This window comes from Acartia tonsa, chromosome 7 (assembly GCF_053477335.1).
Source record: "Acartia tonsa isolate MP-2025a chromosome 7, ASM5347733v1, whole genome shotgun sequence".
In the NCBI taxonomy this organism is placed as follows: Eukaryota; Metazoa; Arthropoda; class Copepoda; order Calanoida; family Acartiidae; genus Acartia; species Acartia tonsa.
The window spans coordinates 4,779,762-4,797,179 of record NC_137266.1 but is presented as its reverse complement, the minus strand read 5'-3'; the positions used below and the strand labels follow the sequence as shown (position 1 = coordinate 4,797,179).

Genomic DNA, 17,418 nt, shown 5'->3' with positions numbered 1-17,418 from the left:
CTTAAACATGTTATGCAACAAACTCAGGTACAATTGTGAAATTAAACTACTTGCAACATCATCATTAATATCAAAGCAAAACGTTTGAAAACGAATCGAAAAACAAATTTTTTAAGCAAAATTACAGAGTATAATATTATGACAATTAAAGAAAGGCCATATAACTATAAAAACTAAGCATAAATCATTCAGTGAATAGAAATTTTTACAATTTTACATCACAAATCGTTGAAAACTTGAAATTAATATTTTAACGTAATGTTATTATCACACGCCGCCATGTTGCGGTATAAACACAGAAGCGCGATGTTTGTAAACAGAGGTGCCATAATATTTTAACTTAATTTCAGCATTTAATTTTTAGCATCAAGATCTTATCTTTCAGATCAACAAATCTCTTTATAGAATTATATTGTACGAGCAATATTCTTTTTATGTTTGAAAAGTATTATTTTTAATCTACTTTTTATGACAATTTAATCTACTAAAACAATTTGTCAGGTTTTCAAATAAAAATACGGCACATCTGTTACCCACCGCCGGGTAAAAAATAGAACGCGGCATTTATTGTAAAATCACATTATTTTTTCAAATTAATGGATCAAAAACGATGAGACAAAAGCAAAAACTTCATTTTTTCTTCATTTGTACTCTATTTTAGACATTTTCTAAGCAAATAATGTTGTTATTCTAACAGTTTAAATGCTTTTGTTCCACCAACAGCTAGGCGCTCAAAGAAAACTATTACAATTTTTTCTCTTTCTTTTTCTTCCTCTTTCTTAAAAGGTTAAAAGATATTCTCATTACACTTTTGGTATTTTAAAAATTGACACTGAGTTCTTTAAAGTATTTTTTAATTCAAAGAATAAACATAATAATGTAATTGAATCATAGAATAAATGTCTGTTTTGCTAATAATATCAAAATAGGGTAAAAGGAAAATTTGTCAGTAAAATATTTGTCCAATTTTGATTGCACAATATTACCACAAAATAAAAACAAACACAAAGCAGACGAAAGTTAAGTCAAGGTGAGTGAAGTATCTGCCTTATTTCATTTTGACCTTTCATCAACATTTTTAACATTATAGTAGTCATAGGTTAATGAATAAGGACAAAAATAAGAAATTAGTAATGTTTTTGTATGCCCGTCAATATCTCGTTATGTTAGGAATGTTTCAATTAGCTAGAGCTGTCGATCCACAACACAGGATGGTCTTTGGCAATTTTTTAAATTTAGTTAATTCTATGGGTATGGTGTTAGGCTAGTTTTCTGCCAGTCTTTCACCCTTCGAAGATGAGTTAAGTTCCTAGATAGGTGCTAGTGGAGCATCTGCTTATGTGAATAATAACACAGAAAGAAAAAATTATAGTTTAGAAGAGTTAAAGCAAAAATATATTATATATTTTAAATGATTCATTCTTTATTTTCGTTAACAAAATACATTTAGCTAGATAGGGGTAGTTTTTCCAAAATCACTCTAGATTAAACCTTGTTATAGAGAAGCTTAGCTACTATGAAGTTTAAATGTTTTAAGATGTACCAGCTTGACTGAGGAAGTTTGTTAATTTACCCCAACTTTAATTTTTCACTAGTTTGTATTAGAATGTATCAAAATAGTTGTACTTATTAATCAAATCCTTTATATTGTACTCAATTTATATAATCATCTGATTTTCAGACAAGTAGGGCATAAAGCAATAAAATGCCTATGGTCAAGATAAACACCCATCTCAGCAATCTCCAAGATGTTTGTATAACCAGTATCTGTAAGAATATGGATAATTTTTGGTGTAAAGATTTTTTAGAAAGATATTTTAACATGTCACATTGGAGATATGTCCTTGGCCCTTTTGATGCCATCTCCCCAGATCTTTGTCAGGTTTAGTAAACATGAATAAATATTAAAGGGTAGTTTTATAAACGTATTTAAAATAAGGATGAAAACATCAATAGGCAATGTAGCTTAGAAGTTATCTAAACAGTTAAGTGGGGGGGGGGGGGGGATTGCAACAATCTCGTATTCATGGATCAAATAGTACTTAGAATCCCAAGTTTGCCATGAAACGTGGTATGAGTAATCCTTGGTTGGAATTTGGATTCTAAGTGCCATTTGTGCACTGATCACGAGATGGTTGCAGTACCAACCCCCTCCACCCTTTTTTCATACTCAATTATATAAATGTAAATTAAATATTTTACATTTTAAAAAATTTAGTTGTTTTGTAATATGTATTTTTCTACTGCTTTGCTAGAATGATAATACTGAAAGTAAGGTTAGGGATAATGCCTTTGCTAACAAATTGGTGATACTAATTTGCTTAAACAAATAGGTCTTTCAGACATAGATTGGGTAATAAAAGGACCTGACATATCATTCCTAACTAACTTTGATGAACTGTGTAACATTTATATAAAAAAGTAAATTTTTATCTAATTTCTCTATTTTGATATTCATGTTTATTAAATATTAGAAAATACTGAAACAGTTGAAAGAAAATGGACTTCTTAAAAAACATCACTTCTACCTTCTTCTTAGCATATACAGTAAAATTGTCGACTTCTCCCACTGTGATATAGACATAAATTTGATAATTCAACTGATTCAAGAGCGATGTTATATGCTGCAACAGTTGAATTTATCCCATTGTGTCAAACTGCCAAAAGCTTCCTTCAATATGCTTTTATCCCACTGTGGCAAAGGACTAACTAAATTAGAATTATCTCACTCCAACATTGCCAATGATGTTCTGTCTACCATATCTGTATACTGCTCTGAACTGAGTTACCTTGATATCTCAAAGACCAATTCAATTAGTGATCCCGGGCTGCTCTGTCTGGCGCATGAACAAGATCTGGATGCAAAAGCAAATTCAAGATTTGGAAAATGTTTGAAGCTAGTTGTGCTTAAGCTTAATGGCTGTGAAAAAATCTCCGAACAAGCAGTAGCAAGTGTCATTGTAAATCTTCCAAAGTTAAGAGTTCTCGAGTATCAAGATAGTATTAGTGCTATTGCATTGGCTCGTAACTACAAAGCTGATCTAAATGTTACCCTAACAAGTTTGCATAGCTCAGCTGAATTGATTGACGAAACTGACGTATGTGAAGTTTTGCTGGCCAATTGCAAATCATTACAATCTCTAAATCTTACTACTTTCATGGAACTGTCAGAAGCAACTGCCTTTTCAATATTAGAAATTGATAATCTGAAAGAATTATCTCTGGTCAATGAATTCGGATCTAATGCTGTTTCGTTTCAGTTAACATTTAGTCCCATTTTGACCAAACTTGGACCAAATCTGACACACCTAACACTGTCTCAAGTATGTGATATTTCTGTCGGCAATATTCGCCAACATTGTACAAAACTAGAAACTCTAAGCTTAATATGGAACACACATTATATTGATGATAATTCTCAAGACCAAATGTATCCATATTTTCAATGTTTAAAGAATGTTAAAGTTTTTTCAACTGATTCTGATTCCAATGGAATGGATGATGGCTTTTCAAATGTTTCCTACCTGGATATCCTATCAATTATCAGCAGCCCAAAATTAGAAGAAATTCATATGCTCAGCTGTCAAAATTTTATAGGTAGGTTCATTGAAGTAATTGACTGTCTGTTTGTTCGTCAAGTCTTTAAAAATGGACTTAAAACACATGTGCTCATTCGTTACAGGTTTTGTTCTATAGTGCTCCGGCCGATGCTGTTTTTTACCGCCCAGTTCAAACCTGGAAGTTTAAGGACGCTTTTTATCAAACCATTAGGGGAATGAGAAAGTATGGGGAGGGGGAGGAAGGGGGTGATTCATAACATTAACCATTTTTTTGGTGGAGTGACATACAATTAAGTAAAAATATGCACTAAACCCCATTAGGGCGGTTTAAACCTTTTTTGGTCGCCCTATATCAAATCAAAATCCCGACTAAAAAAAAACTTTTTTGATGAACTGCAGTATTTCACTCTCTTTGGGTAATTAATTATTATTTGTAGGTGAAACAATCGAAAATGCGTCAGTATACACAAAATTCAGCAACCTACGCAAACTTCGCCTGGAGCGCTGCAACCGTATAAATTATGCAGGTCTCAAACCTATACTGGAGGAGGTTAATCCCTTAGAGGAGGTCATGCTGTTGGATTGCAGGGAAATCTCCATAAAGAACAGCAATGCCTTCCAAAAGTTGGCAAAGAAGAAAAAGTGGAATGTTACATTTGAATGGTCCTAGTTGGAGAGGGGATGTGAGACTCAATCTACCTTCCTTTCTTCCTCCTATCTATTATACACCACTGAATGCAAATTTTTTTGGTACAAAGAATCATGCTAAGATTAATTTATCATGCGTTGTCATATCCTTCCCAACTGAATATTAAGTTTCACAACATTGTTTAAAAACATAATTGTATTGATTATTTTGGTGATTTTTTGTCCAAAACTAAATGATTCTAATTTTTTTTATTTTGCGAGAAAAGGCAAAAAAAATTGGCGGGAAACGGCGGTTCTGCCGCTGTTTCTTCACAGTTCCATTAAGCTACTACCATGCCAAAATTCAGAGCTGTAACTCATTATTTAGTTGAGTTCCTTTGAGTTTTAGTTTTGGTTTCAAAAAGTGTCACTTCCGCCACCTCCCTTTCTAATAATCTTTAAACAAGGATGACAACATCCATAAAAGCGAAGCTCTGAAATGGAAGGACAACGAACATTAACACTTGTAGATTGTCATAACTGAATTAGCAGAATATTAACGCATCAGTACAAACAATATTGTAAGTAAATTTGTTGCAAAACTGCATAAATAGATGATACTGTTTAAGGACATACTAACATTTTTGAGACTTGTTTATAGGAATCAGTTTTCAAAAAATCGGAAGAATCGGATAATTTTAACATACAAAAATTTGTTGTTAAAATAGTTAAAAATCGACATGTTTAAAATGGACGTACGGTCATTCTGGTATTGATTATAGAGTTGCTACGCTTTCTAAATTGTACCTAACTACTACAGAAATCATCATACAAAGTTTGGAATCGATAGGACAATTCTAACCTGTTTAAATTAACGAAAAGAGCTAACTGTGACGTACGGACGGACGGACCGAACCTAATTATAGAAAAGCTTCGCTTTTAAAAACATTATTTGTAAATAACTAGTTGATCTATAGGTATATCAAGTTACCAATTGTCAATTTGTGAATTTACATACCAAAAACTGATTGTAAGTAATCATTTAAAAGTAGGTAGCTACTCTAAAAGTCGGGTTTGTCAGTTTGTTGTTTGTAGTATTTTTCCTCATCAGATAGACGTAAAATTAAAGAAGAATAAGAAAAAGTGTTTAAAAATATTTGATGTTGATAGCAGTCAAATAAGCTGCAGATGCTCAATACGACACAATTTTTGTCAGCTGTTCAGTTATCAGACGCCATGTCTTGCTTTTTTCTAAATATGACATATCTTTAGGGCCTATTAAGATTTTTGATTTATGAAATGGATTTGAATTAATATGTTTTTAAAGTTTCTCTACTATTGAATACTTAGATCCTTGTTTTATTTCGTTATTGTTTAAATTTGATTTTTATTGTTAATCGTTAATCTATTGATTACAAAATTCTAATTAATGTGAAATTTACAGTAACCAGTGGTCAATATAATTTTTAATACTCAATATGCAATAAATTTTTACTTGATTATTTGTAAACAGTTCTATAAGAAACTTTTACGTTTGACAGACAAAGCTCGTGTAATTAAAGGGTTAGTTGTCTTTTGGCTGTGCCAATGTGTAATGCATTATCCCCCGGGGAGGGGACATTGGTCTGTTTTTTTACACTAACCCCCATAGTCATATAACAATGTTTTCTTATTCGTTGGCTCTACAACATTGAATTTTAATTAGTTGGTTCATTGAGATGAGTGTCCATACGTTTCAACCGTTAATTGTAATCTACAGAAGGGTTAATTATGTGTATCATCATTGGGGATCTACATTGATTTATCGCCCATTGTCTTATTGCTTTATAGATCCAAAGAGTGTTCCTTATGCTTTAGATGAAGTTTACATACCTACTCTATTAATACAAACTATTCACTAAAGCACACTTGAAGCAGAGATACACTACTAGTAGTAGTAGTAGGATGTTTGTCTGTAGCTTAAGATCTGAGAAAGCATAAATTCATGAATTTTGTTGCTGTGATACTTCAGACAGAATTATTTATAATACAAAGTAGAATGATGTCTGTCTGTCTATCTGTCCGTCTGAAGCTTAAGATCTCAGTAACTACTAAACCGATTGGGCTCTACTCTTCAGGGAATATACCTACTGGTCCTGTGATGGTTTTAGCTATTTTCTTGGATGTCAGGACAAACTCAATCCCCCCCCCCCCCAAAAAAAAAATAATTTTCTTTTAAAGCTAAATTAAAAATCTTAAGTAAGAAAAATTAGGTTGATTATCCCTTTTGGGGCAAAGCCCCTAGAAGCTAGGGGTGAAGCCGCTAGTACTTGTTAAAGAAATAAAAAAGATTTTAGAAAATAAATAAGTAAATTTTTTTTTTTGGTTATATTTATTAATTATATATTACAAAACTATATAGGTAACAAAATAGTAATAAATAATTATGTTATACAATATATACCTAGCATATTTACAATTTTTCAACATGAAAAAAAATACATATATATAAAAATGAAATTGTATGTGAAAAATGGTATTTTCTACCAAACTACTTAATGAAATGAAATTTACAATTTGAAAGGCATGATTTGATTAGAAGTACAGCTATTCTATAACAGGTGATTATGAATGGTGAAAATCCGGTCATCCCATGATAATTCCATGCTGAAAAAGAAAAAAATGTAATTAGTTGCCAAAAAAATACTGTACAACTTTATATTTGTCAGTCCGTCTTAAAAAATGAGCATTTACTCTATAACTAACTTAGTCCGTTGTTCTTGCTGTAATTCTCTATGATATTCTGACAAACAACTCCAAAGGAACAACCCTCTTTTCCTCCCCTTCTTTCCCACCCCTCTTCAGTTACATGACAAAAACAAAGTATACCACCAGATACTTAATAAGGTTTCGTGATTTTTTGTAGAATTGTTGGTTAGAATAGCTACCCCTGCTGCATACAGGGAGAGAGAGAATAATAAACTGTTAAATACACTACTACCCAAAGTTTTATAAGCATGTTTTCTTATCAGAGAAAATCACATTTGCCTCATAGCTCTAAGGACGGACAGACAGAAGTAGTGAATCATATAGTAGCTCCGCTACAAAAAAAAGTTCACCTTTGTTTTAAGGTTATTCCAAACTGTTTCATAAATAGAAATTTTCTCATTAATTGACATGTAGTCGCCTCCTTCCTAAAATAGAAATATACAGCTATTTATAAAATACTAACGGCTACGCTCCTAGAGGTAAGGGCACAAAATTGAAAAAAATTGAAAACAAATTTTCTAAGAGGATAACGCCGATTTTTGTTCCATTTTTTGGAAGAACATTTCAATGATCCAAGTAAGATTTTTGGCTTTGAGAAGGAAGGGGGGGGGTTGGATGATTTTTCCAGCTACTCTTGACACGAAGTCAGAACTTTGACCTTCTAATCTACTCTCAAACTTCTTTTTAACATAATATTATTCGAGGAGAAACTATAACGGATAAGGAAAACCATATCGGTTCAGCGGTTATCAAGATCTTTCGGTACAGACAGACAATGTGTTACATAAGGATTGTTACTGCTCTACTTATGGACAAAATAGACCTTGTTTAAAATGAACTTACCGTGATATTTAAAGATTGGAGCATATTTCCGACCTCGACACAAGTGCGTACAAAATCACCCTGTTGTTCTACTGGCCTGAAACAATAATTCATACTAGCGGTTTCGCCCATAGCCTCTAGGGGCTTTTTTCCAAGAGGTTTAATCGGCCTAATTTTTCGTATTTTAGATTAAAAAAGAAAAACTAAAAAAAAATGGGGGGGCGGGGGATAGCCGACCCCCTTTTAAAATTTTAGTTTTTTGGGTGGGATATTTTCCCCTTTTTTTTGAGGGTTTGGGGTGTCCCACGTCTCGATGAAATAGCTTAAAACCATCTCAGGACCAGTAGGTATATTCCCTAAAGAGTAGAGCCCAATCGGTTCAGCGGTTACTGAGATCTTAAGCTTCAGACAGACAGACATCGTTCTACTTTGTATTATAGATTAGCACAACCACTTTTTGAATTTGGTAAACCTTGATCAAACTAACAGTGTCCAAACTTTTCACCCAATGATTATAATTTACAGATTTTAACCGTAATAACTGGAGAAAAATTGCTGTCGATTGCTATTATTGACCTAATTTATTGTTTGGTTCGTTCATCCAATAGGAACGGATGGGGGGAATCGTTATTTTAGCCAGTTGTGAGTATCACTTTATTTTAATACATAGATAACCAGTGCAACATCCAAGTAATAGTAAATCCATGGACAGGATAACCCTTCGTTAATTTGTAAAATCATCATTTTAATAAATTATATAACGGCTGTGTAATCAAATATTTTTCTTGTTATTTTATCAATATCAGCAATATAATGTATAAACGATTTATACATTAAACATTCAAAATTTAAATTTTTCAAAGAAGGTGTCTTAACTTTTATTTTTATAGCTAGTCGGTATTTTTAGTAAGTAGTAGATGTAAAATTTTCCATAGAATTTAGATATGCAATCGTTTTTTTTTTGTAGACCTCGTAATTTTAAAGTAATTTAAGTTTTTTTTTAAATTAAGTCGGTTTTAAGGTACTAAAACGCAACAAAAAATGAAGAAAATTGCCATTATGAACAAAAAAAAGTAGGTTAGATCTTTAGTTTGACACCTTACTTTTTGAAATCTGTCAGGTAATTATTGAAGAAATCGATTTTTTAAACCTCGGTTTAATCAAAACTTTAAACATAAATATATTCTAACACAGGCATAAAAAATATGGGTTTATATATACTTTTAGAATCAGAAAAATATTATTAATCAATTGTAAGCAAATCTGAAAAAAAGTAAAAAAAAAAAAAATTGCCTAAATATTATATTGTACAGGCAACACTTTTTCACCCCCTTTTTACCCCCTTCCCATTTTTACTCTCAAATAAGGATTTAAGATGGTTGCCTGTATAATATAATAAAATACTTTTGTATAATTTCTTTTACTGTAGTTTATTTACTATTTTGTAAACTTTTTAATTTAATTTTGCTTAAGATCAATTTGTAATATTTTTATCATTCTAAAAGTTTATATAAACAGCTATTTCTTATGCCTGTGTAATTAAATATATAAGTTCAAAATTTTTATTCTCGTGGGTTAAAAAAATAGATTTTTTCAATAATTACTCAACAGAATTTAAAAAGTAAGGTGTCAAATTAAAGATCTTATTATTTTTGATCATAATGGCAATTTTCTTCTTTTTTTTTGCGTTTTAGTACCTTAAAACAGAATTAATTTTTTTTTTAAATTTAAATTACTTAAAAAATTAGAGGTCTACAAAAAAAAAATGATTGCATATCTAAATTCTATGGAAAATTTACCATGATATACTACTTACTAAAAACACCGACTAGCTATAAAAATAAAAGTTAAGACACCTTCTTTTGATTTTTTTGGACGTTTTAAGCTTTTTTAGCTAGTAGTAAATATGGAATAGGATGAGGAATCTATGTATACAGTCGGAAACTCAAATTCAGCTGACCTATAGTACAGATGATATATAATTTTTACCACTTTTCCAGTATGGCTTCCAAACCGATTAATACCCGCTGGAGAAGAAAAGGTTCTCTGCCATACTAAAAAATCATGTATAGCGTTGTATTACAGACAATTTTCCACGAACAAATAAAATAGAAATCATGAAATTAATACCATTTAGCCCGTGCTTTCTGGTTTTAATCTTATGGATTTCATTGTAATATCCGCGTAAAGCTGTCTATAAAACGATGCGATTAAGAACTATTTTAGATGGCATATAATCGACATTTATAAAAAAAAATAGGATGGCAACATCCATAAAAACGAAGCTCTAAAATGGAAAGACAAACGAACTTTAACACTTGTAGAGTGTCAGAACTTTATAATTAGAATATAAATTCATAAGTCTGAACAAAATTGTAAGTAAATTTGATGCAAAACTGATTAAATACTTAATACTGTTTAAGGACATACTTTAATTTTAGGACTTGATGATCGAGATTCTTCGCTTATAACATTGTACCTTGTTGTAATAGGAATCAGTATACCAAAAATCAGATGAATCGTATGATTCTAACATATAATAATTTGTTGTCAAAAAAGTAAAAAATCAACATGTTTTAAATCACCGGTGCCCTGGATAGGAAACAGGTTTTTTTTGACATACGTCTCACAAGACCTACGTAGCCATGACCGGGAGACGATGACGGTTCAGTACATGACTTTCGTTAAATCACAGCTGATCATTTTAGTGGATTTTTTTGAAAATTACTCTTTTACCCAAAATTTCATAGTTTTTCCCCAAAAAATCTCAATTTTCTCACATTTGCTGCCTAGTTAGCATAAATTTACGCAAGAAAAGTATAATAAGTAACAGCTGTACTGAAGATTGTGCTAACACCTATAACAAGATCTTTCAAAATTAATGGAAAAAGATTTTTAGTCAGAAATTGAGTAAGAGTTAATTATTTTGAATTAATGTTCAACAATAAATTTGCTCGCCAGAACTGCTTCTGGCCTCCATAGGCTTTCACCTGGCTTCAACATGATTCAATCTATCAGACTTTGCCTTTGACTAAGGAACATAATGTTTTTCCCCTCAACTTTCTTTCACAAAAACTTTCTCTCCTAACAATCCACCTGTTAAACTTCTTGATCCATGTTTCAAGACGTTGAAGTTACTGTCCATATTCTTCAACTTTAACAAGTATGCTTCATAATACTGTCCACTAAACAGGGTACCTCTCTCCAACCTGGTATTATTACTTTTTACTTCCTTTGGTTTCATAGAACCAGCTACTGTCATGAGAGATCTTTCCATGAGTGAAAGCCTAGACTGCCATGCATCTAGCTACATGGTCCTTAAGACTCCCTTGCTTCCGCTAGGAGCTCCTGTCCTCTCATTCTCTATTACTCAGAAATTCAACATGGTTTTCGACTACTCTGCTGATTGATATGCTAAAGTTAGGTGGGTCTATGATTCCAAATCTAACACCATTTGATAGACAAACTGCCCTTTATTCTTGCTTTGCTAATTCTATATTGTGGTCTTCCTGTTTAACACCTTCCTAGGTCCCTTTACTACTGGTAGCTTTTAGGAAGGGTAGTATTGATCTGCTTAGGACAGAAAACATGCCTGTGTTTTATTGTCGACTTGGGTTTTAAAGTCACCATTGAAAACCACACTTGCATGAAATCCAGTTATGATCATGTAACCAGCATTCACATTCACTCTAGTCATAAGCAACTATTATTTTCTTCAAGCTACAAGCCAAGTGCTTTTCTGTCATTTAGCTGCTCTTACATTCATGAGTCATATCAACACAATGTTTGAATACACTAACTTACAAATTATCCATCCAGCTTAAAATTCAATATGTATCTATAATTATTATGTAGGTTCACCTATGAAAACCTTGATAAGACTTTTACTTAATCTAAATAACACAGTTTGAACCACTTGAAACTCTCTTGCTTCAAAGAACAAGAGTGTCTACCATGGTTCTCACTATGACATTTAATCAGTAGTAAAGACAACCAGTGTGTACAAAGGGCAGAGACTCAATCAAGATCATCTATACTAACTTTCTGCAAGATCTTTTGAACCAGGGACTGGTTGTATATCTAATTGTAGCCTTGTATAAATGGTATTTATGGACATATGTTATACCCCAAGCAGATATTGCTTTGATGTTGAGACATTAAATCAGCCAGAAACCAATATTGAGCAGGATAACTTGTTAATATTTCAAGGAAAACTTGGAACAGAATCATTGCTGTTTCTGAAGCATGTTTGTATTAACTTCATGAGTGGAACCTCAGAGAGTGGTCTTTTAACAGTCAGAAACTATGTTTTAACATTATAATATGTTATGAGGCATGCAACAGGAACATGAAATATTTTTTTAAAGATTATTACAAAAGCTGTTTAGACATCAATTCAAATATTAACTTCAAATAACTCTGATTTCATTTCTAGACTACAAATCTTAGATTCTTAAAGATTTTGTTATTGATGATAACACAGTCTTTAGGTTCAGCTGTATTTACCAAACTTTTCTTGCGTGAATTTAGGCTAACTAAGCTGCAAATGTGAGAAAATTGTGATTTTTTTTGGGAAAAACTATGAAAATTTGGGTATAAAAGTAATTTTCAAAAATATCCACAAAAATGATCAGCTGTGATTTAACGAAAGTCATGTACTGAACCGTCATCGTCTCCCGGTCATGGCTACATAGGTCTTGTGAGACGTATGTCAAAAAAAACCTGTTTCCTATCCAGGACACCGGTGAAATGGGCGTACGAATTTTCTGGTAACGCTTATAGAGTGGCTACGCTTTCTAAGTCGAACCAAACTGTTGAATGAACCACCTTACAAAGTTTGAAATCGATAGGACAATTCTAACCTGTTTAAATTAACGAAAAGAGCTAACCGTTACGTACGTAATTATAGAAAAGCTTCGCTTTTAAAATTATATAAATTTTCTTACCTCCGTTCAAAGAAATCTAGATAAAGAGCCAATTCAAAAACTTTGTTTGAAGATATGGAATTTCAAAATAGAAGTGAATTCATTTGATTGAAAAATGGCTATTAGGAGGACTAAGTTAAAGCCTTTATTTTCATAATTTTTCTTTCTGATAGGGAATGTATGAATCTTGCAGAAGTTAAAGATTATCAAAATTGAAGTAGAAAAGAGGGAAGTTTTTTCCTTTGTTTAACATCTATAGGGGAAGGGGGGGGGGGACTTCTCAGTGCTTTTTATAAAAGCAACAATCTAATCAATAATTAAAAGAATCTACTGATATTTAAATAATTTTTGAATTAGCTTTCCTTCATTATTATTATTATTATTTTTGCCAATATATATGATGGCTATATTTGCTAATGTCTGCACATCTGGTATCTAAAATACAAAACACAGGATTAGAGGCGTGCTCAGAGTTTGTAACTGGCCAGGAGGGGAGGGGGGGGGGGGGTGCTGTCTACATTTCTCGGATTATAATGTTCCAACTATTACAACAATAAAAAATTCAAATTAATATCTATACTTCTAAAAAGTACACCGACAAACTTACGGACAAAAACACTTTTCTAGTGATGTTTAGTAAGTTTCTCCTTCCCCCCTCCCCCCTAGTTAATTTGTCCCAAAGTACGTTTGTCCAATGTCCACCCAGTACTTTTGTTGGGCTACCCGTCTACCGCGCGATCCTTCGGTCTAAATAGACAGAAAGACATCCTGTTACTTTTATATAAGGATAATAATACTTACTACGATTCTTTGTTTTCTTTCGTTTAATTCTCTAACTTGTTCGGGAGTCATCTGAAGAGAAATTTTTGTTAAAATTCGTCGTGTTAATTTATTAACATACTCAGGATCTAAAGGGATAAGACAATCCTTGTACTAAAGTAACATGATGTTTGTCTGTGTATCTATTTTATTATATTATCCTTATACTAAAGTAATAGGATGTCTATGTGTCTGTACCGAAGGATCTCGCTAACCGCTGAACCGATCGGGTTCTCCTTAACAGGGTAGATTCTCATGGGTCTCGGGAAGGTTTATAAATATTTTGGGGGAGGGTACCAACACCCTCCCAAGAGAAAAATTGGAAATTTTTTTTAATATCTGGGAGACTTCAACGTAACATAAAGAGGTATCCGTAGCATAAAGAATTATCGAAGAGACTTTAACAAACAAAAACACTTAAAGTGCCACTAGAGAAAACGTTATCATAAAACTTTGGGGATTAGTGGTAATAAACAGCCCATTGTCAACTCTCTCGATCTTTGCAACATAATAAAAATGTTAGAAAGTACGTACTTTTTGAAAGTACTATCGGTTTCGCCCCTAGCCTCTAGGGGCTTTGCCCCAAGAGGTTTGATCAAACCAATTTTTCGTATTTTAGATTTAAAGGAAAATATTTTTAAAAAGTGGGGGGGGAAGAAATTATTTTTTTTTTTGGGGGGGGGGGGGTAGTCGACCCCACTATTTTAATTCTAGTTTTATAAAGAATTTTTTTTATTTTTTTTTGGGGGGGGGTTGGGGGTGTCCCACCCCCCAAGAAAATAGTTATAAACCTTCCCGGGACCTATGAGAAGCTACCCTGTAAAGGAGAACTCAATCGGTACAGCGGTCAGCGAGATCCTTCACTACAAACAAACAGACAAACAAACAGACAAAGAAACAGACAGATAGACATCGTTCTACTTTGTATTATAGATAGATAAGGGGAAATATCTTTTTAAATACTGCTTTTAAAAGTTTCATTACTATTTGGTTCTAAGAATATTATATTTTGTACATTTTAGTGAATAAACTGTTGAAAAAATAGTTGGAAGATTCTTTTAAAATTCATGTGTACAATGTATGTACTGTACAAAATCGGACACTGAAATATCTGACCTTTGGTCAAATACTTACTTTTAAATGAGTCAATAATAGATTAAAAGCAGTGGCGTGCGAACCGAATGGGGCGTTTGGGGCAACCCCCCTCCCCCCCCCCTAACGACCAAAATCTATATTTCTTACTTCATAAAATACGCCACTCTTGTTGTCTTTTTTTGACAGATTTTTAAACTGCCATTTGAAGAGGGATAGGAGATGTTGATATAACTTTTTAGCTATTCTATAATTCACTATGGCTGTCAATCCGTAATGTACAGGGGGGGAATGTAATTTTCCCGACTGCAATTAAATCACTTTCCAGTAAAGCCGATTAATATCTGAAGGATTAGAGCCGTTTCTAAGCCATACTGAAAAATAATGTATAGCATCATATTACAGACAATTTTACACGAATATTAAAATAAAAATCATAAAAAATCAATGCTAGTTTTGTTTGCCTGGGCCTTCAGCACCTCGGGACTAAAAAAACTGGTTTTAATATTATTATTTTTTTAATATCCACGGAAACCTGTCTGTAATACAATGCGACAAATAACTATTACATATACCTTTGCCAATATGAAAATTCACGAAAAGTTGAGGATAAGAAAGTTGATACAATACTGAAATATTAAGCCCAAAGAAAATAAACTAAAAATAACTTGTTAGGGGTGGAGTATTTATTGTATTCTATGACACGCCAGTAGATTACTCAAAAGAATACATTAAAGAGAGGGGTAGGTTTCTGGTAAAATCCGTTAAGGTTATGTGTTATAAGTAAAAAAACAGTAGTAGAACAATAAAAATTTATGTTAACTTTAAAAAACAATTTGTCTATAGTTCTTTTCAAAAAGAAATACACATATTTAGTGAATATTATCGTTCTACTACTATTTTTAAGCCTTAAAACACACCTTTACGGATTCTACCAGAAACCTACCCCTCTCTTTGTACATTTTACATACTCAAAAGTTAACATCGCCTTAGATAATCCTATTACATAAAGTATGATACATATGTATAAACACAACTTATTTTTTAAAAGCTAAGCTTTTCTATAATTAGGGTCGGTCCGTCCGTACATCTGTAACGGATAGCTTTTTTCGTTAATTTAGGCATGTTAGAATTGTCCTATCGATTATGTCCTTTGCATGGTGATTCCTGTAGTAGTTAGATACGATTTAGAAAGCGTAGAAACTCTATAATCGTTACCAGAATGTCGGTATGTCCAATCCATTTTAAACATATTGATTTTTAACTTTTTTAACAACAAAATTGTATGTGATAAAATCATCCGATTGTTTTGATTTTTGGAATACTGATTCCTAGGACAACAAAGTACAATGTTATAAGCAGAGCATCTCTATAATCAAGTCATAAAACGCAAGTATGTCCTAAAACATTATAATGTATTACTGCAGTTTTTCAACAAATTTAATTAAAATTTTGATTCGACATTTATACATTTATGTTCTGATTTTTCAGTTCTGACACACTACAAGTATAAATTTTCGTTTGTCCTACCATTTTAGAGCTTCGCTTTTATGGATGTTGGTCATCCTTGTTTTTTTTTATTTATGGAATGCAATTGTTTCACTAATAAATAGATCACCAGTTCCAATTAAGATGTTAAAAAATAAGAGTTGAAAAAATGTATGTCTTTGTATTTTGAATCTTTTGAAAAGTAAAAAGGTTATTTTTGTCTGTAGCTTCAGATTTTAAACCGATTTAGTTCTTTATTTTAGGAAGCTTTACTTTTGTCCCGGTAGGGTTTTAGGCTATTTTATTTTCAGATTTAAGTTTTAGGATAGTTTATTTTTTTATCGTTTTATAAAGATTACGTAAATGTTAGTTGCACCGCCGCTAGTATAGCCGCCAAACTATCTGGGATATAAAAGATAAGGCAATTGCCGATAAATTTATGAGCATTCCCAATGATGATACACAAAGTTAACCTTTCTGTTGATTACTAACAGTGGTTGAAACGATTGGACACTCAACTGAAAAGGTTATTATAAAGAAATCGAATTCTTTACAAGAAATATCAGTCTTAAATTTTACAATTTAAACTATGGAGTAGCCTCCCTTCAAAAAAAAAACTTTACCTTAATTTATTATTTGTTACTGAACAACTATGTTGTGTATATTGCAACAAGCCTCTGTGAAATCTACGGTTAAACTGACAACTTTTACGAAAATTCAGTTCTTATTAAATAAGAAAGCTTGGATCTACTGCAGTTCACGGTAAAATATTGCTGGTAACGAATATTTCCAAAAATCTATAAATTTTAAAGGCTGCTAGCTGCCAAACGGCTGAACGTACAGATCATACCCGCACACCATTTTAAGCGGCATAAGAAGGCCTACAAATAATCTGGAATAGCCAAGATTCAATGATGCACAAGGAAAGCTTCACTGAAGAAAAAACGCGTAAAATAGGTCTTTTTTTCACGCATTTTTCTGCACTGCGAGATAATTAATATGCATTATGAATTTATGGCTATTCCAGATTATTTGTAGGCCTTCTTATGCCGCTTAAAATAGTGTGCGGGCATGATCTGTACGTTCAGCCGTTTGGCAGCTAGCATCCTTTAAAATTAATAGATTTTTGGAAATATTAGTTACCAGCAATATTTTACCGTGAACTGCAGTAGATCCGAAAGCTTAGTTAAACGTAATTTGATCATATATATAAATTTAGATATATTATTATGTTTCACGAGCCCTACGCATTTTCAACAGTATTTTTGTACTTTTTATATTATGTATAGTACATTTTTTTTAGGGGGGGTCGGATTAATTTTTTTCTAGGGGCGGTT

At 32.3% G+C, this 17,418-nt stretch overlaps 1 protein-coding gene and 2 long non-coding RNA genes across 7 annotated transcripts; 1 reads left to right on the top strand and 2 right to left on the bottom strand.

Moving 5' to 3' along the window:
• The first annotated feature begins 1,682 nt into the window (after positions 1–1,682).
• On the top strand, positions 1,683–5,664 carry LOC145324706 (uncharacterized). 5 transcript variants are annotated; one of them, XR_013881312.1, is made up of 5 exons: positions 1,683–1,882; positions 2,475–3,597; positions 3,998–4,419; positions 5,154–5,217; positions 5,538–5,664. XR_013881312.1 is itself a non-coding variant. In XM_080167296.1 (3 exons), exons 1-3 carry the CDS (start codon positions 1,706–1,708, stop codon positions 4,228–4,230), a joined length of 1,533 nt encoding a protein of 510 aa, XP_080023422.1. In that variant the 5' UTR covers positions 1,683–1,705; the 3' UTR covers positions 4,231–5,436. The 5 variants fall into 5 exon arrangements, 1 of the variants encoding a protein (XP_080023422.1); XR_013881309.1 differs by having other exon boundaries at positions 3,998–5,217; XR_013881311.1 differs by lacking the exon at positions 5,538–5,664 and having other exon boundaries at positions 5,154–5,436.
• An 853-nt stretch (positions 5,665–6,517) lies between these two features.
• On the bottom strand, positions 6,518–12,835 carry LOC145324705 (uncharacterized). The gene is made up of 4 exons (XR_013881308.1): positions 12,704–12,835; positions 7,779–7,854; positions 7,286–7,360; positions 6,518–6,833 (listed from the first exon to the last, which is right to left on the bottom strand). It is a non-coding gene; the product is annotated as an uncharacterized LOC145324705 (long non-coding RNA).
• Positions 12,836–13,040: 205 nt separating this feature from the next.
• LOC145324704 (uncharacterized) lies at positions 13,041–16,840 on the bottom strand. Its single transcript, XR_013881307.1, has 3 exons — positions 16,705–16,840; positions 13,484–13,534; positions 13,041–13,117 (listed from the first exon to the last, which is right to left on the bottom strand). It is a non-coding gene; the product is annotated as an uncharacterized LOC145324704 (long non-coding RNA).
• Between the last annotated feature and the right edge of the window lie 578 nt (positions 16,841–17,418).

What these genes read in the sequence shown, in the direction of transcription:
- LOC145324706 (XM_080167296.1), top strand. Translation starts at nt 1,706, where the DNA reads ATGCCTATGGTCAAGATAAACACCCATCTCAGCAATCTCCAAGATGTT. An exon ending in TCTCCCCAGATCTTTGTCAG is followed by an intron (nt 1,883 to 2,474) that starts GTTTAGTAAACA and finishes ATTAAATATTAG; the next exon opens with AAAATACTGAAACAGTTGAA. An exon ending in CAGCTGTCAAAATTTTATAG is followed by an intron (nt 3,598 to 3,997) that starts GTAGGTTCATTG and finishes TATTATTTGTAG; the next exon opens with GTGAAACAATCGAAAATGCG.